This window comes from Theropithecus gelada, chromosome 2 (genome assembly GCF_003255815.1).
Source record: "Theropithecus gelada isolate Dixy chromosome 2, Tgel_1.0, whole genome shotgun sequence".
Taxonomy (NCBI): Eukaryota; Metazoa; Chordata; class Mammalia; order Primates; family Cercopithecidae; genus Theropithecus; species Theropithecus gelada.
Window position 1 is genome coordinate 149,761,324 of NC_037669.1, and position 15,550 is coordinate 149,776,873.

Sequence of the window (15,550 nt, forward strand, 5' to 3'; positions counted from 1 at the left end):
AGTAACACTTTTAATTTCCTTCAAGAACTTTTTCTTTGCATTTATATTTGGCTGTTTGGTGCAAGACACCTAGCTTTTGGCTTGTCTAGGTTTTTGACATGCCTCCTTTATTAAGCTTAGTCATTTCTAGCTTTTGATTTAAAGTGAGAGATGTGCGATTCCTCCTTTCATATGAATACTTAGAGGCCACTGTAAGGTTATTAATTGGCCTAATTTCAATATTGTTATGTCTTTGGGAATATGAAGTCCCAGGGAGAGGGAGAGGGACGGAACAGCTAGTCAGTGGACTGGTCAGAACACACACGACATTTATTGATTAGGATCACTGTCTTATATGGGCACAGTTTGTGGAGCCCCAAAGCAATTACAACAGTAACATCAAAGATCACTGATCACATATCACTATAACAGATATAGTAATAATGAAAAAGTTTGAAATACTTTGAGAATTACCAACATGTGACACAGAGACATGAAGTGAGCATATGTTGTTGGAAAATTGGTATTGATAGATTTACTCCATGCATAGTGGCCACAAACCTTCTATTTCTAAAAAAAAACAAAAAACAAAAAACAAAAAAAACAGACAAGAAAAAACACAGCATCTGTGAAGCACAAATCAAGCAAAGTGCAGTAAAATGAGTTATGGCTGTGTTTTAATAACTAAAATATGTAGAACATTGATGAAGATAAAGCATTATCTGCTTCACTGTGGACTTACAAATGTAAAATATGTATTTGTAGGAGTTGCTTTCTATTTATGACTGTAGAGAGATGGAGACCAATGGCCCAGGTCACCAATTGTGGAGGAGATTTCCTGAGCATGTTCGGGAAATACTAGAACCTCATCTAAATACCAGGTATGCAGGCTTATTTAATGTATTTTCATAAAATTGTTTTTATATAAAAATTAATGTGATTTTTTGGCCAGGTGCGGTGACTCACGCCTATAATCCCAGCACTTTGAGAGGCAGAGGCGGGCAGATCACAAGGTCAGGAGTTCAAGATCAGCCTGAGCAACATGGTGAAACCGCATCTCTACTAAAAATACAAAAATTAACTGGGTGTGGTGCCGCACACCTGTAATCCCAGCTACTTGGAAGGCTGGGGCAGGAGACTCACTTGAACCCAGGAGGCAGAGGTTGCAGTGAGCCGAGATCATGCCATTGCATTCCAGCCTGGGCGACAGAGTGAGACTTTGTCTTGGGGAAAAAAAAAAAATTCGATTTTTGATATAGTTTTTTAACATTAAAAGTATTTTAATATCTCTTTATATGTATTTTTCACTATGATTTATGCTTATAATTTGTCTAGATGAGAAGTGCAGTCTGCTCATTGGGTTAAGTTCTACAACTTTAAATATTCAGATAAATTTATTAAAGTTAAAAGGATTGATTTTTAAAAGTTCAACGGTCGGTAGTAAATTGAAAGAATGTACTTTAAGCTGAATGTGAGTTGAATTCTTTGATAGGTATAATTAATACAGAAATTTAAAGTTTAAAGCTAGTCAGAAAGCCTTTAATAAGCCCAATTAAAGATTTTCATTACTGCTGGTTTCTCCTCATGAATATATTTTCGCCCTCTACTTTTAAAAAAGTGTATTTAATCTCTTAAAAAATTTAAATGACTTTGTTAGGACTGATGAAATACGCAAGATGACATGCAAATTCATGAAGCATTTTATGTTTTTTAAAAATCCATACAATTATAAATTATTTCTATTTAGAAACTGTACTTTTTGGTACCCTAGGTACTCATGCATATTAGATACTTGACTTTGGACAAATAACTTCTTTGAACCTTAGACAGTGCCTAGACTTATCCTAAAATTCTTTATAAAAGCCCCGAGGTATGCATATTTATTTCCTAGATAATTTTTTATACTTAGAAATCTTTTAAACATCATTTTATGTTGTATGACTAGCATTATTAAAGAAGTGACTATTTAGCATTATTATTATTAGCCTTATTAAGGAAGAATTATTACTGTTATTATTATTTTTGAGACATACTCTCACTCTGTTGCCCAGGCTGGAGTGCAGTGATGCGGTATCAGCTCACTGCAGCCTCTGCCTCCTGGATTCAAGCAATTCTCCTGCCTCAGCCTCCCAAGTAGCTGGGATTACAGGCATGTGCCACCATGCCTGGCTACTTTTTGTATTTTTAGTAGAGATGGAGTTTCATCATGTTGGCCAGGCTGGTCTCCTGGCCTCAAGTGATCTGCCTACCTGGGCTTCCCAAAGTGCTGGGATTACAGGCATGAGCCACTGCACCCGGCCACTATTAGCATTATTTAAAAAGTAAAGTAAAAGACTAAAGTTAAAATTTGGATTTTTGTTTTTGAGGACTCCATACTTCCCCCATTTTCTTAGTCTGTGTTTTGTATAGCACCTGTAGAGGTCAAAACATTTCTGTAATCTTTTGGAAGGTTTATGGCCTTTAGAGTCACACAGGCTTAGGTTTGAATGTTGGCTTTGCATTTGCTAGCTCTGAAGTCTTGGGCAAGTTATTTAACATTTCCGGGTTTTAATTTTTTAATTTTGAAAACATGGATAATTTTACCCACTTTGTATGGTTATTGTTAGGAATAAAGGAGATAATATTAAAAAGTACTTAGCAAGTTTTTGGGGGGAGAATTTGTGAGGTTGGCTATCATCTGCTTCATAAGAAGTAGAAGCCAACGTTTCTGCCTACTTGTTTTCTTTTTTTCGTAGGAAGCAACTTTTAAGTGGTCGTTTAAAAGTGTGATCTTAACAAAGCAATGAAAATTCTTTTGTTCTTTAGCTTTTATACCTGAGCAGTTAGAATAACCTCTTGAATGATTCCTCAATGATAGAAGTTAGGAGATTCACCTGGTTGGGATCTGCCTGTTGAAACTGGAGCCACATAAAAGAGGTTGATAGAGCGCATTTTCAGTAGCGTTGATTCCCTTTTGTATGAAACACTAAAATACCAGGTTAGCCTGTGGCTCAATTTTATAGCTTGGACTGCTTGATATTTACTCCAGAGGACCTAGGGAAATACAGAATTTCTTAAAAGCATATTCATATTTTTGCTAGCTTTATACTCCCTACTTTATGTTTTTTTTTTTTTTTTCCTTTAATTCGGGCTCTTTATATGTAATCACTAAATCTGGATTAAAGGATGACTATATTTGGGAGACTGAAATTTAGAACCAGACAGAACAACTGCAGTTCAAAATTGCCATAGAAATAACTTTAGGAGAAAACATTAGGATGTGACTAGGCAGAACCTGGCTTGTATCCCAGTATCAGTAGTTTTCTAGCTAAGTTTACTATAATTTTGATAAAAATCATCTAGAGAACTATACTCGTGATAATTCAAAATAGGGATTTGAATTTTTTTTCCTGGTTTAGTGTGATGGTTAACTGAGAGATTATTGGATTTTTCAACTGTTAGAAACTTGGAATACAGTGAAATTTTATATACATACAAAATTTGGGTATAAAACTTTGGGTATAGGCATTTATTTGTTATTTCCGAAGCTTTTATTGGTGATTTGAAAGAAACCCATGCCACTCAAAAAATCCTACACATGGGTAGCTATAAGATGAGAGCGCTGTGAACGTGTTTAAATGTTAATGCTGAGGAGCAAATAGAAAGGGCCATGTTGAAGTAATGTGAGAGAGAAGTGATAGTTGGTATAGTAAGGACCCCAAGGAGCATCTAGAATGGGAGAGCCATGGCCCTTACAGGGAATTAGAAGGAATAAGATCTCTTTTTTTTTTTTTTTTGCAATAGGGAAAGATAAAATAATGGATGGAACACAGCTAAGTTTACAGATTTCATTGCGGGAAGCAATGATTTTGTTTTTACTCCGAAGTAGGAGGTATAAGAGATGACCTCATTGGCTGAAAGTGGCAATGGAATTTGGTGTAGGTAACTTTAGGAGGGTGGTGATGGTTTGAAATAATCACTGGAAAACAGAAGAGAGCCATAATGAAAACTTAGAAGGAATTCTGTAACTTTAGCGGCCCACTGACATTGAAGACTAAGAATACATAGTAGTACTAATCTTATAAGTGGGTTAGTGATATTCCTGTATCGGTGCAGTGGCCTGAGTATCATTTCAGTAAAGGCCAATATTTAGACTGATTCAAGGTTGGGCGGTTAGCAGATGAATACTGCTGGAAAAGACAGTGTGGCAATGGAGTGGGTAGATGATATTACCAAGAGAATGCTAGAAATGAAGGACCATACAGACTAAGATGGTTGTGGAAAGAGGCAAAGAGACGGGGGTGTCATAGATCAGGAGAGCTTAGCAGGGTCACGGAACAGAAGATCTCAACAAGAGAGAATGGATGTGCTGGAATAACTGGGTGAAAAAACTAGAAATTTAGGAAACTATGACTATACAATGAGATGTCTAAATAATTGATTTTGAAGTGAAGAAATTCTTTGAATTAGCATGGGAGCCCTGATAATTCCTGAGCCTGATAAGTAGAGGAGAAAGTCATTGGAAAGTTCTGAGCTTGATTAAGTGTTCCAGCTAGACACTGAAGTCACCCAGGATGATAATAACACTGGGGAAGAAAGAAAACCCTGAGCAATGTTCTAAAGTTATCAGTGAGTTTGGTAATCAGTGAGTTGAGTAGTTGCCCATAATGAGGAGTAGAAAATAGTAGTATGCCTGGGTGGCTTGAACTTCAAAGGAACAGATTTTTCTTATACAAGAATAAAGTTGGAAGGATCTGAGGAAGACGAGGGGGCAGACTCGAATCCTTAAAAGTACTTTAGATGTGCAAGAATGATCTACCTCACCCCTAAGAAGGATGCTGGAAAAAGGTAAGCAGATTGCAGTAAAGGCAAGGCAGTACTACAGTAGTCACTGAAGAAGTTGCTGTAATTTACTAAAATTCTAAACAGGTGGATTTATCTTTTTAATAAACAAATTTTCAAAATTACAGATACAAGAGTTCTCAGAAGTCAACCGATTGGTCTGGAGTAAAGAAGCCAATTTACTTAAGTAAATTGGGTAGTAACTTTGCAGAATGGTCAGCATCTTGGGCAGGTTATCTTATAACAAAGGTAAGAAACCCTGTTCATTTTGTTCACTGAACAGAAATTTTAAAGGAAACCAGAACATCTATCTGAATGCATAGTACACACAATAGTCATTGAAGTATTTGTGCTGATAATCATAGAAATTTTTGAAGAAAATGTTTACTAATAGAGAATAATTTCTCTGTAGTTACTAATAATAGTTTCTGAGTGAAAAGTAATTGTTTCACCAAGAAAATTACTATGGTCTTAATGTGTGTGCAAAATTGCATTATGTTTGTTCCTTTTATATTGTAAAATAATACTGTGTAAAAGGATGTAAATGCCATGTCAGAGTTTTTTACATAATAAAAAGACATTCAATAAAGAGATATATTATACTCTAATGGCATTTCTAAAAGAAGTTATATTATCTGAACTTTCTCTAAAATAAAAGTAAGGATTTTTAAAATGAATTTTCATGGAAAAACAGGTATATTTCTATTTCCTTTAATGAGAAATTTTTACATGCTGGATAGACAAAAGGTACTCTGTGTTCCAAGAAAATGTTTACAGTATATTTAAAATTTATAATTTTTGTTTTTAATTCACATTTCTTTTTTTTTCTTTTTTTTTTTTGAGACTTAGTTTTGCTCTTGCCCCCAGACTGGAGTGCAGTGGTACGATCTCGGCTCACTGCAGTCTCAGTCTCCCAGGTTCAAGTGATTCTCCCACCTCAGCCTCCTGAGTAGCTGGAATTATAGGCATGAGCCACCACTCCCGGCTAATCTTTGTTTTTTTTGTTGTTGTTGTTGAGAGGGAGTCTCACTCTGTCGCCTAGGCTGGAGTGCAGTGGAGTGATCTCCGCACACTGTAAGCTCCGCCTCCCGGGTTCATGCCATTCTCCTGCCTCAGCCTCCCAGGTGGCTGGGATTACAGGTGCCCGCCACCACGCCTGGCTAATTTTTTGTATTTTTTTTAGTAGAGACGGGGTTTCACCCTGTTAGCCAGGATGGTCTCGATATTCTGACCTCAGGTGATCTGCCCGCCTCTGCCTTACAAAGTACTGGGATTACAGGCGTAAGCCACCGTGCCCCGCCTTTAATTAACATTTCTGTTAGTGTTTTAAAATATCATTATACTAATTTTAGTTGGTAACTTCAAGACATTTTCTTTTTTTGGAGGGGGGGACGGAATTTTGCTGTGTCACCAGGCTCAAGTGCAGTGGCACAATCTTGGCTCACTGAAACCTCTGCCTCCCGGGTTTAAGTGATTATCCTGCCTCAGCCTCCCGAGTAGCTGGAACTACAGGCAACCGCCACCACACCAGCTAATTTTTTTTTTTTTTTTTTTTTGTATTTTTAGTAGAGACGGGGTTTCACCATGTTGGCCAGGATGGTCTGGATTTCTTGACCTCGTGGTCCACCCACCTTGGCCTCCCAAATTGCTGGGATTACAGGCATAAGCCACCGTGCCCGGCTGACATTTTCTTTTTTTTAATGAATATACTGAAAATATAATGTGTGAAATGTGGAATACTGTTAACTATTTTCAGCTGTGGAATATTGTGAGTTTTTTTTGTTTTTGTTTTTTGGCTTTGTATTTGAAGAAAAAATCTCTTTAAAATTTTATGAGTTCCACAGTGTTAGCAAATCAAAAGTTAAGTCATAACAAAATTTGACTTCAACCCCAAATAATTTAATTAAAAATTAATTAAATTTTTTTAAAATTTGGAAATGAATACTTGCCCTTGATAAATTATCTCGCATGCTAGTTTTTGACATTTAATCAATAGATTAAAGTGTGTTACTGTTTCTACACATTTTGAGTTTACAGGTTCGGCATGATCTTGCCAGTAAAATTTTCACCTGCTGTAGCATTATGATGAAGCATGATTTCAAAGTGACCATCTATCTTCTTCCACATATTCTGGTGTATGTCTTACTGGGTTGTAATCAAGAAGATCAGCAGGAGGTAAGATAAATCATCTTACTTGGTTTTTGAACATGTGAAACTTATTTTCTCCAATGTTATTCATATTAGAAAGACTACCTATTAGTAGGAAATGTAGATCTATGTATGGCTATGTATGTTCATTTACATATCTTTGCCTATTTGGTGTGTGTATCCTTTTAATTGATAGACGTTCTATGTATATTCTAGCTACCAATTTGTTGCCAGTCGTATTTTCAAAAATTATTCCAACTTAGTCATTTTCTTTTTAACCTTTTCACCTTTTGCCACGCAGAAATTTTAAATGTAAATGCAAAATTTATACATCTTTTATAGATTATTAATTTTAAGCCTTTTATGTGATGCCTTTTCTTATGTCATGAACTTATTTGCTATATTTTCTTTTAATTCTTCTGTTTTTATATTGTCTTCAATTACTCTGAAATTAATTTTGCATATAGTGTGAGATATTACTGAAAGATTTTTTCACTATTAACAAAGTTTCATTATCATTTATTGAATAATCTAGAATATTTTCAATTTTTTAAAATTTTCTTTAGTCTTTAGCATATTTTCTTTTTAGACTAATATTTGGATAGATTTAATTATAGATAAGAACAATAATGTATTATTGATCAATTGTGCTTTCTTTTTCTTTTTTTGAGACAGAGTCTCCCTGTGTTGCCCAAGTTGGGGTGCAGTGGTGCTCTCGGCTCTCTGCAACCTCCACCTCCCAGGTTCAAGTGATTCTCCTGCCTCAGCCTTCTGAGTAGCTGGGATTACACACATGTGCCACCATGCCTGGCTAATTTTTTTGTATTTTTAGTATAGACAGAGTTTCACCATGTTGACCAGGCTGGTCTTGACCTCAGGCGATTGGTCTGTCTCAGCCTCCCAAAGTCATGGGATTACAGGTGTGAGCCAACATGCCTGGCCGACTGCGTTTTTTCTTTTGAAAATTTTTGCCTTAGAATGGTTAGCTTTATATGTCATATAATCGTTAAATGGTATTATATAGATATTATTATTAACTATAAAATGGTTCTCATAGGTTTATGCAGAAATTATGGCAGTTCTAAAGCATGACGATCAGCATACCATAAATACCCAAGACATTGCATCTGATCTGTGTCAACTCAGTACACAGACTGTGTTCTCCATGCTTGACCATCTCACCCAGTGGGCAAGGCACAAATTTCAGGCACTGAAAGCTGAGAAATGTCCACACAGTAAATCAAACAGAAATAAGGTAGACTCATTGGGTGAGTTATCACTTCTGTTTATTTTCTTTTTTTTTTTAAACTATTCACCAATTAACTCTTCCCTTTATCAGTTCCATAATTTAAGCGCTAGCTTAAAAAATACCTTGTTTTGTCTTTGTTGTTGTTGTTATTGTTGTTGTTGTTTTGGAGACGGAGTTTCCCTCTTGTTGCCCGGGCTGGAGTGCAGTGGTGTGTGACCTTGGCTCACTGCAATCTCTGCCTCCTGGGTTCGAGCAATTCTGCTGCCTCAGCCTCCCAAGTAGCTGGGATTACAGGTGCCCACCACCATGCCCAGCTAATTTTTTTGTGTATTTTTAGTAGAGACAGGGTTTCGCCATATTGGCCAGACTGGTCTCGAACTCCTGACCTCAGGTGATCCATCTGCCTTGGCCTTCCAAAGTGCTGGGATTATACAGGCGTGAGCCACCGCACCCAGCCGTTTTGTGTATTTTTAAAATTGGTGATAGTGTGGCCTTTTCACTGAGAAGAAACATTGAATTTATAGTCAAAAGACCTTTCTCTCTTCTTAGTTGGACAAGACACATACTTATTTTTTCTTTGTATAAAATGGGGTTAATATTTTTATTTATTAATTTTTTTTGAGATGGAGGCTTGCTCTGTTACCCAGGCAGAAGTGCAGTGGCAGGATGTTGGCTCACTGCAACCTCCACCTCCTGGGTTCAAGCAATTCTCCTGCCTCAGCTTTGTGAGTAGCTGGGATTAGAGGCATGGGATTACATGCCCGGCTAATTTTTGTATTTTTAGTAGACAGTGTACATATTGGCCAAGCTGGTCTCCAACTCCTGGCCTCAAGTGATCCACCCACCTCAGCCTCCCAAAGTGCTGAGATTACAGGCGTGAGCCACCACACCTGGCCAAAATGGGGTTAATATTAGCTCCCTTAGGAGATTGTTTTGAGGAATAAATGAGATGATGAAATTATAAAGTGTGAAATAAATGAGATGATAATATTGTTATTAACCTAATCCTCCATGTTAACATATTATATGTTCCCTCAGTTTGTGTGTGTGTGTGTGTGTGTTTGTGTGTGTGTGCGTGTGTTTGTGTGTGTGTGTGTACTCTGGTCTTTGTCATTCTTCACTTGGAAAATATTCTTTGTAATCTTTTTCACATTTAAGTTTTACATTTCAAGGGAGATTTTAATTTTATTTATTTCATGGCCTAAAGAGAAGCTATTTTAGTTTATTTTTCTTGTCTGTAGTAGTGTTTGATATCTAGCCAGCTGTCCAGATATGCTTATATGCATTACTACACTACACCCTGCTATATCTTACCTTGCACTTTTTTTTCCTGTGATATTACAACTTTCACTGAGAAGAATCTTGATTTAAAAATGACACCTGCTAATTTGTTCCTATGGTATGAGCATTGATGAGAATTATATTCATCACACACTAATAGATATTCTTACTTTCTTTGAACCTTTTTTTTTCATTCTTGCAATAAGTGGATGGTTATAATCTGGCCTTATACCTCAGCTGTTCTCTCGGACATCAAGTGTTTTTCCTGCAGGCTTTCAGGCTAATTGAAAAACTGACTATCTAACAATCCTTTAAGAGGCCTTTCCCTTCCATAATTCTCAATTTGTGAGCCTCTCCCTCTTGTTGTTCTGTTGAAGCAGATACATTCCTGTTATTAAGCAAAACAGTTTATCATTTTTCTAAAATTTTCTGGACTTGCCAATAATTACCTGCTTGGGGAATGTTTTTGTCTGGAATCTGGCTATTAATATATTTTTATATTTAACAATTAAATGTTTATTTTTAATGTTTTTTTTTTTTGAGACCAAGCCTCTCTCTGTTGCCCAGACTGGAGTGCAGTGGCGTGATCTTGGCTCACTGCAGCTTCCACCTTCTGGATTCAAGTGATTCTTATGCCTCATGCCCAGCTAATTTTTTGTACTTTTAGTAGAGACAGGGTTTCACCATGTTGGCCAGGCTGGTCTCTAACTCCTGGGCTCAAGCAGTCCATCTGCCTCGATCTCCCAAAGTGTTGGAATTACAGGCATGAGCCAGCACAACCAGCCTGTTTGGTTTTATTTCTGCATGTCAAAATGGTACTGTAAAACCAAACACTCTATTATCACCATTTTCAGTGACAGTAGCTTTTTTGTGTGTGTGTGTGAGACAGAGTCTTACTCTGTAGCCCAAGCTGGATGGAGTGCAGTGGCACAATCTTGGCTCACTGCAACCTCCACCTCCCAGTCTCAAGTGATTCTTGTGCCTCAGCCTCCCGAGTAGCTGGAACTACAGGCACACGCCATCATACTCGACTAACTTTTTGTATTTTAGTGGAGACAGGGTTTCACCACATTGCCCAGAGTGGTCTCAAGCTCCTGAGCTCAGGCAATGCTTCGGCCTCCCAAAGTGCTGGGATTACAGGTATGAGCCACTGCGCCTGGCCAAAATTCTAGCTTTTAAGAATAACATTTGTAATGGTTGAAAAGTACAATACCTTTAACATTTCTTTAACATTTTTGTAGAGACCCCTATCTCTACAAAAAATACAAAAATTAGTTGGGTGTGGTTGGTATGTGCCTGTAGTCCCAGGTTACTCGCAAGGCTGAAGTGTGGGGATCGCTTGACCCTGTGAGGTTGAGGCTACGGTGAGACAAGATCACACCACTACACTCCAGCCTGGGCAGCAGAGCAAGACCCTGTCTCCAGAAAAGAAAAAAAAAATCATAATTTGAAATCCTCTGCAAATTTTGATGGAAATAAGGACCTTATTTTAAATATAATCTGTTTAGAATATACTACCTTAGGCCAGGCACAGTAGCTCACATCTGTAATCCTAGCACTTTGGGAGGCCGAGGCGGGAGGATCACTTGAGCTCAGGGGTTCAAGATCAACCTGTGCAACATAATGAGACCTCATCTTTGCAAAAAATACAAAACTTAGCCAGGCATGGTGGCACATGCCTGTGGTCCCAGGTACTCGGGAGGCTGAGGCAGGATCACTTAAGCCCAGGAGGTGAAGGTGGCAGTGAACTATGATCGTGCCACTGCACTGCAGCCTACGTGACAGAGTGAGATCAAAATAAATTTTTTAAAGTAAATAAATAAAAAATAAAATATACTACCTTAATTTAAATTTTGAAGAAATTGGTTTCTGTTTTCTCCATGCTGTTATGAATCATTAAAATTTAGAAGTTTTAAATAACAATTTATAAACTAGACTGTCCTCATTTAGAAGTTTTTAATTTTTGTCTTTTTGTACACCCTTGAAAAATTATCCTAAAGTACTTGTGGTTTTACTTTGAAGGCACTTTTACTTTCAATTTCTATTTTAATTGGTGGTACTGTACATTTGGCAACCAAGAAAAAATAGGTGAAAAAAAAGAATTCTAAACTTTAAAAAAGGTTATTTCCATAGTTCTGTACTTTCCCAACAAAATAGCTACATTTAATCATTTTTTATAGTCATCAAAAAATAATCTTGTATCTTTTGTATCATTATATCTTTTCAAAACATAATAATAGATTGATATTTAATCCTCACCAACAACATTGTAAGGAAGGCAAGACAGATACTAACGTTTTCCTTTTATAGGTAAAGAAATAGAGGCTCAATAAATTAAATGATTATCCAAAGAAAGGTAAGTTATAATGGCAGAGTTGGAGCAAGACTCTCTGAATAATTGTTCTGTTGTTAGTTACATTCTAAATATGTCCTAATACATTCAGCTTAATTTGTTTAGTGAAATAAATTGAACTTACTTAAACTGACACTTTTAAAGTTTTATCTTAAAAGTCTTTAATTACTCAACTTCTTTTTTTATGATCTAGTATCTACTGTGGATTATGAAGACTATCAGAGTGTAACTCGTTTTCTAGACCTCATACCCCAGGATACTCTGGCAGTAGCTTCCTTTCGCTCCAAAGCATACACACGAGCTGTAATGCACTTTGAATCATTTATTACAGAAAAGAAGCAAAATATTCAGGAACATCTTGGATTTTTACAGGTCTGAAGTTAATGTAGTGAATTTAATAATCAAAATTAATGTAGCCAGTCTTTTATGTTTGTGTTGTTCATTTTATTGAATGTTTTAGATGCTATGCTTCGAAGCTTATAGATTAATGGGAAGAGATAAACATCGATTTGGTATAATATTTTAAGTATGGTAACATACATGTACCCCGAGGAAGGACACATAACTCATCCATGTGGAATAGGGTGGGAGATGGAAGTGGATGAGCCAAGAGGTCAGGAATGGCTTCTTGGAGATGGTGTCTTAAAAAATGAGCAGTATAGGGAGGTAAGACATTATAAGCAGAGGCACCTCTGTGGAGTGTTTGAAAAAAGCATGGTATATGCCAAAAAGTAAAGTGTCGGTTTGGAATGGCAGAGGAAAGATCACAAATAATAGAGGACTTTTTAAGTTGCCCAAACTTCTTGGAGGGTGTGAACTAGGGAAGTGTTATGATCATAATGGGATTTTAGCTAAATGCCTGTGGCAGTTATGGAGGAGGAGTTTGGAAGGGCTACGATTCAAGGAATTACTCTTCTCCTTGTGAGAGTTGTGGTCCTGAATTTGGGAGTGAGTGAGTAGGGGGAAGTGTTGGTTATGTCAGGTATCAGGCATGAAAATGCTGGTGAAATAATGATTTAGGCAATGTTATGATTGTGTAGGGAAGAAAAGAAAGTAAGAGCAGGTGAGGCGAATACAGTGGAATTAAATAAGAGCTTAAGATTGGTGGGCTTTTCAAATCAAAAAGCAAAGTGTGATAAAAGAACTAGAAAATTAGTAACTTGCAGTCTTAAGATGAATATTAGCCCCGTCCTATCTTTGTGTTCCTCCTTGTCCAGCTTTAAGTCTATGGTTCATGGTTAAAATCACTCCCTTAGAGTGATGCTCAACTTCTTGTCTTTTTCCCACTGCGTTGTACTCCCTTTGTAAAACTCCAACCATATAAGCAGCTGGAGAAAAATTACACAGTGGGTGTTATAACTGGTTTCAGTTTAAGTTCATGATCTGAAACATCTTTAAAACTGCAGGACTCTAACATTACCTTCAGGCCTGCGGTGTTTCTCTAGTAAGGCTAATTTCCCACTTGTCAAGATGACTATCTCTTACCTTCATTTTGTTTCCCTGCTTCCAGCTGACGATCTTGCTTCATCATTCATTCAGAAAAATCTGCAAATGCACAGCATCTGCACCATATTCTTTTTCTTCCCTTCTGTTATTTTGTTTATTTATTTATTTTGAGATGGGGTCTTGCTCTGTCACCTAGGCTGGAGTACAGTGGCACGATGTCAGCTCACTACAACCTCCACCTCCCAGGCTCAAAGGATCCTCCCACCTCAGCCTCCCAAGCAGCTGGGACCACAGGCCTGCCACCACACCTGGCTAATTTTTTATATTTTTAGTAGAGATGGGTTTTTCCGTGTTGCCTGGGCTGACCTCCTGACCTCAAATGATCTGCCTGCCTTGGCCTCTCAAAGTGCTGGGGTTACAGGCATGAGCCACTGTGCCTGGCTTCTTCTGTTATTTTTAAGGAAGGATTTCTTCCTCTCAAAATTCAGTCTTTCTACTTGTGTTCTCAATTTCAAGATATAACTTCTTCATATATTCCTTTTTTCTCTAGTGTAATTAATTTCTCTTTGGGAACCAGAATATATAGAGCATATAGACATGTTCTGGTAAAGCCTTAACTTTTTAGAATTCCCTTGATCTTACCTTCTCCTTTAGATACATCCCATCTCTCTGTTTCCAGAACTTCATAACCAGTTTTTGAAAGAATTATCTAGTTTCCTTATACTGCAGTCACTTCTTTGTTTCTTATTCACTCTTCCCATTTCGACAAGACTTCTCTTTTTCTTTTCTCTTGACACTATTATTGCTAAGAAAATTGGTGGCCACATGTTACTAAATCCAGTAAATTTTTCCCAGCCCTCCTTTTCTTAACCTCAGTATCATTGACCATGCCGTTCTCATTAAGACATTTGCTTTTCTCCCATGGCTTCTGGGATATTTTATTCTCCAGTTTTCTTCCAAGTTTTCTTGCTTCTCCTGTTTCATTTGTCAGCTCTTCCTTGTTGATAAATGTAGAAACTAGTCTCTATCCTCAGCCTTCTTTTCTTCTTTATCCATTTCCTAGATCATCCCATTCTTTCTCATGTTGCGAGAGAATGTCTTTGTGCTAATTGATTCCTAAATTTTTATCTTTAGCTTGAATATCTCCTTTGAGCCCAGATTGCTGTCTTGGTTTTCTTGAAGGCATCTCAATAACAATATATTAAAATGGTTATTTAAATTTTTAAAAATTTAAAAATTCAATAAAACTCTTATAAACTGTACTCAATAGAATATGTTATCATTTGGATCTAGACAGTTTTAGGATCCTAAGGTTCTTTATAACCCTTATGATCAATAACAGATATTGATAGATTTGTATTTAAGAGGAATAAGAACGTTGAGGGAATAGAATGTCTAGAAATAAGTTTGTAATTTTACTCTGACTCTGCCATGAAACAAGTGCTTACTATTACTTTGAGGAAAAATTTCTCAAAAAATTGCTCTTTCAATATAAACAGTTTTATAGTTTTATTTCAGTTCTATTTTTTTCTTGTTTTTGATTGTTTTTTAATCATTGAACAAAGAAATTGTATGCTGCTATGCATGAACCTGATGGAGTGGCCGGAGTCAGCACAATTAGAAAGGCAGAACCATCTCTAAAAGAACAGATCCTTGAACATGAAAGCCTTGGTTTGCTGAGGGATGCCACTGCTTGTTATGATAGGGCTATTCAGCTAGAACCAGACCAGGTAAGATAATAATTAAAAGGCAGCTGTAATGAAAATAGCCCTGAATAGGAACTCTGGAAACCTTAGTTCTTTTTGTTTTTTGTTTTTTGAGACAGAGTCTCACTGTGTCGGCCAGGTTGGAGTGCAGTGACACGATCTTGGCTCACTGCAGCCTCTGTCTCCTGGGCTCAAGCAATTCTGTCTCAGCCTCCCGAGTAGCTGGAATTACAGGCGTGTGCCACCATACCACATCCAGCCGAAACCTTAGTTTTAATACTGTTTCTATCAGTATCCCAGAGTGTCTGGAAAACTCTCTAAGGTTGAGTTTCCTAACAGATAAAATTAGAGACTTTACTAGATGATTTTAAAGATCCCTTCCAGGCCAGGTGCGGTGGCTTGTAATCCCAGAACTTTGGCCTGTAATCCCAGAACTTTGGGAGACCAAGATGGGTGGATTGCCTGACATCAGGAGTTCGAAACTAGCCTGGCCAACATAATGAAACTCCATCTCTACTAAAAATACAAAAAAATTACCTGGGCGTGGGGGCGGGCACCTGTAATCCC

The 15,550-nt window shown here is 37.2% G+C and overlaps 1 protein-coding gene across 2 annotated transcripts in view; it reads left to right on the top strand.

Moving 5' to 3' along the window:
* ATR (ATR serine/threonine kinase) overlaps positions 1-15,550 on the top strand; it is a 123,287-nt gene that overhangs the window by 58,579 nt on the left and 49,158 nt on the right. For both annotated transcript variants that reach the window (XM_025377065.1, XM_025377066.1), the window contains 6 exons: positions 745-860; positions 4,929-5,049; positions 6,838-6,975; positions 8,006-8,216; positions 12,025-12,203; positions 14,843-15,007. In XM_025377065.1, the coding sequence (XP_025232850.1) occupies positions 745-860; positions 4,929-5,049; positions 6,838-6,975; positions 8,006-8,216; positions 12,025-12,203; positions 14,843-15,007 (930 nt within the window). The remainder of the gene's footprint in view (positions 1-744; positions 861-4,928; positions 5,050-6,837; positions 6,976-8,005; positions 8,217-12,024; positions 12,204-14,842; positions 15,008-15,550) is intronic.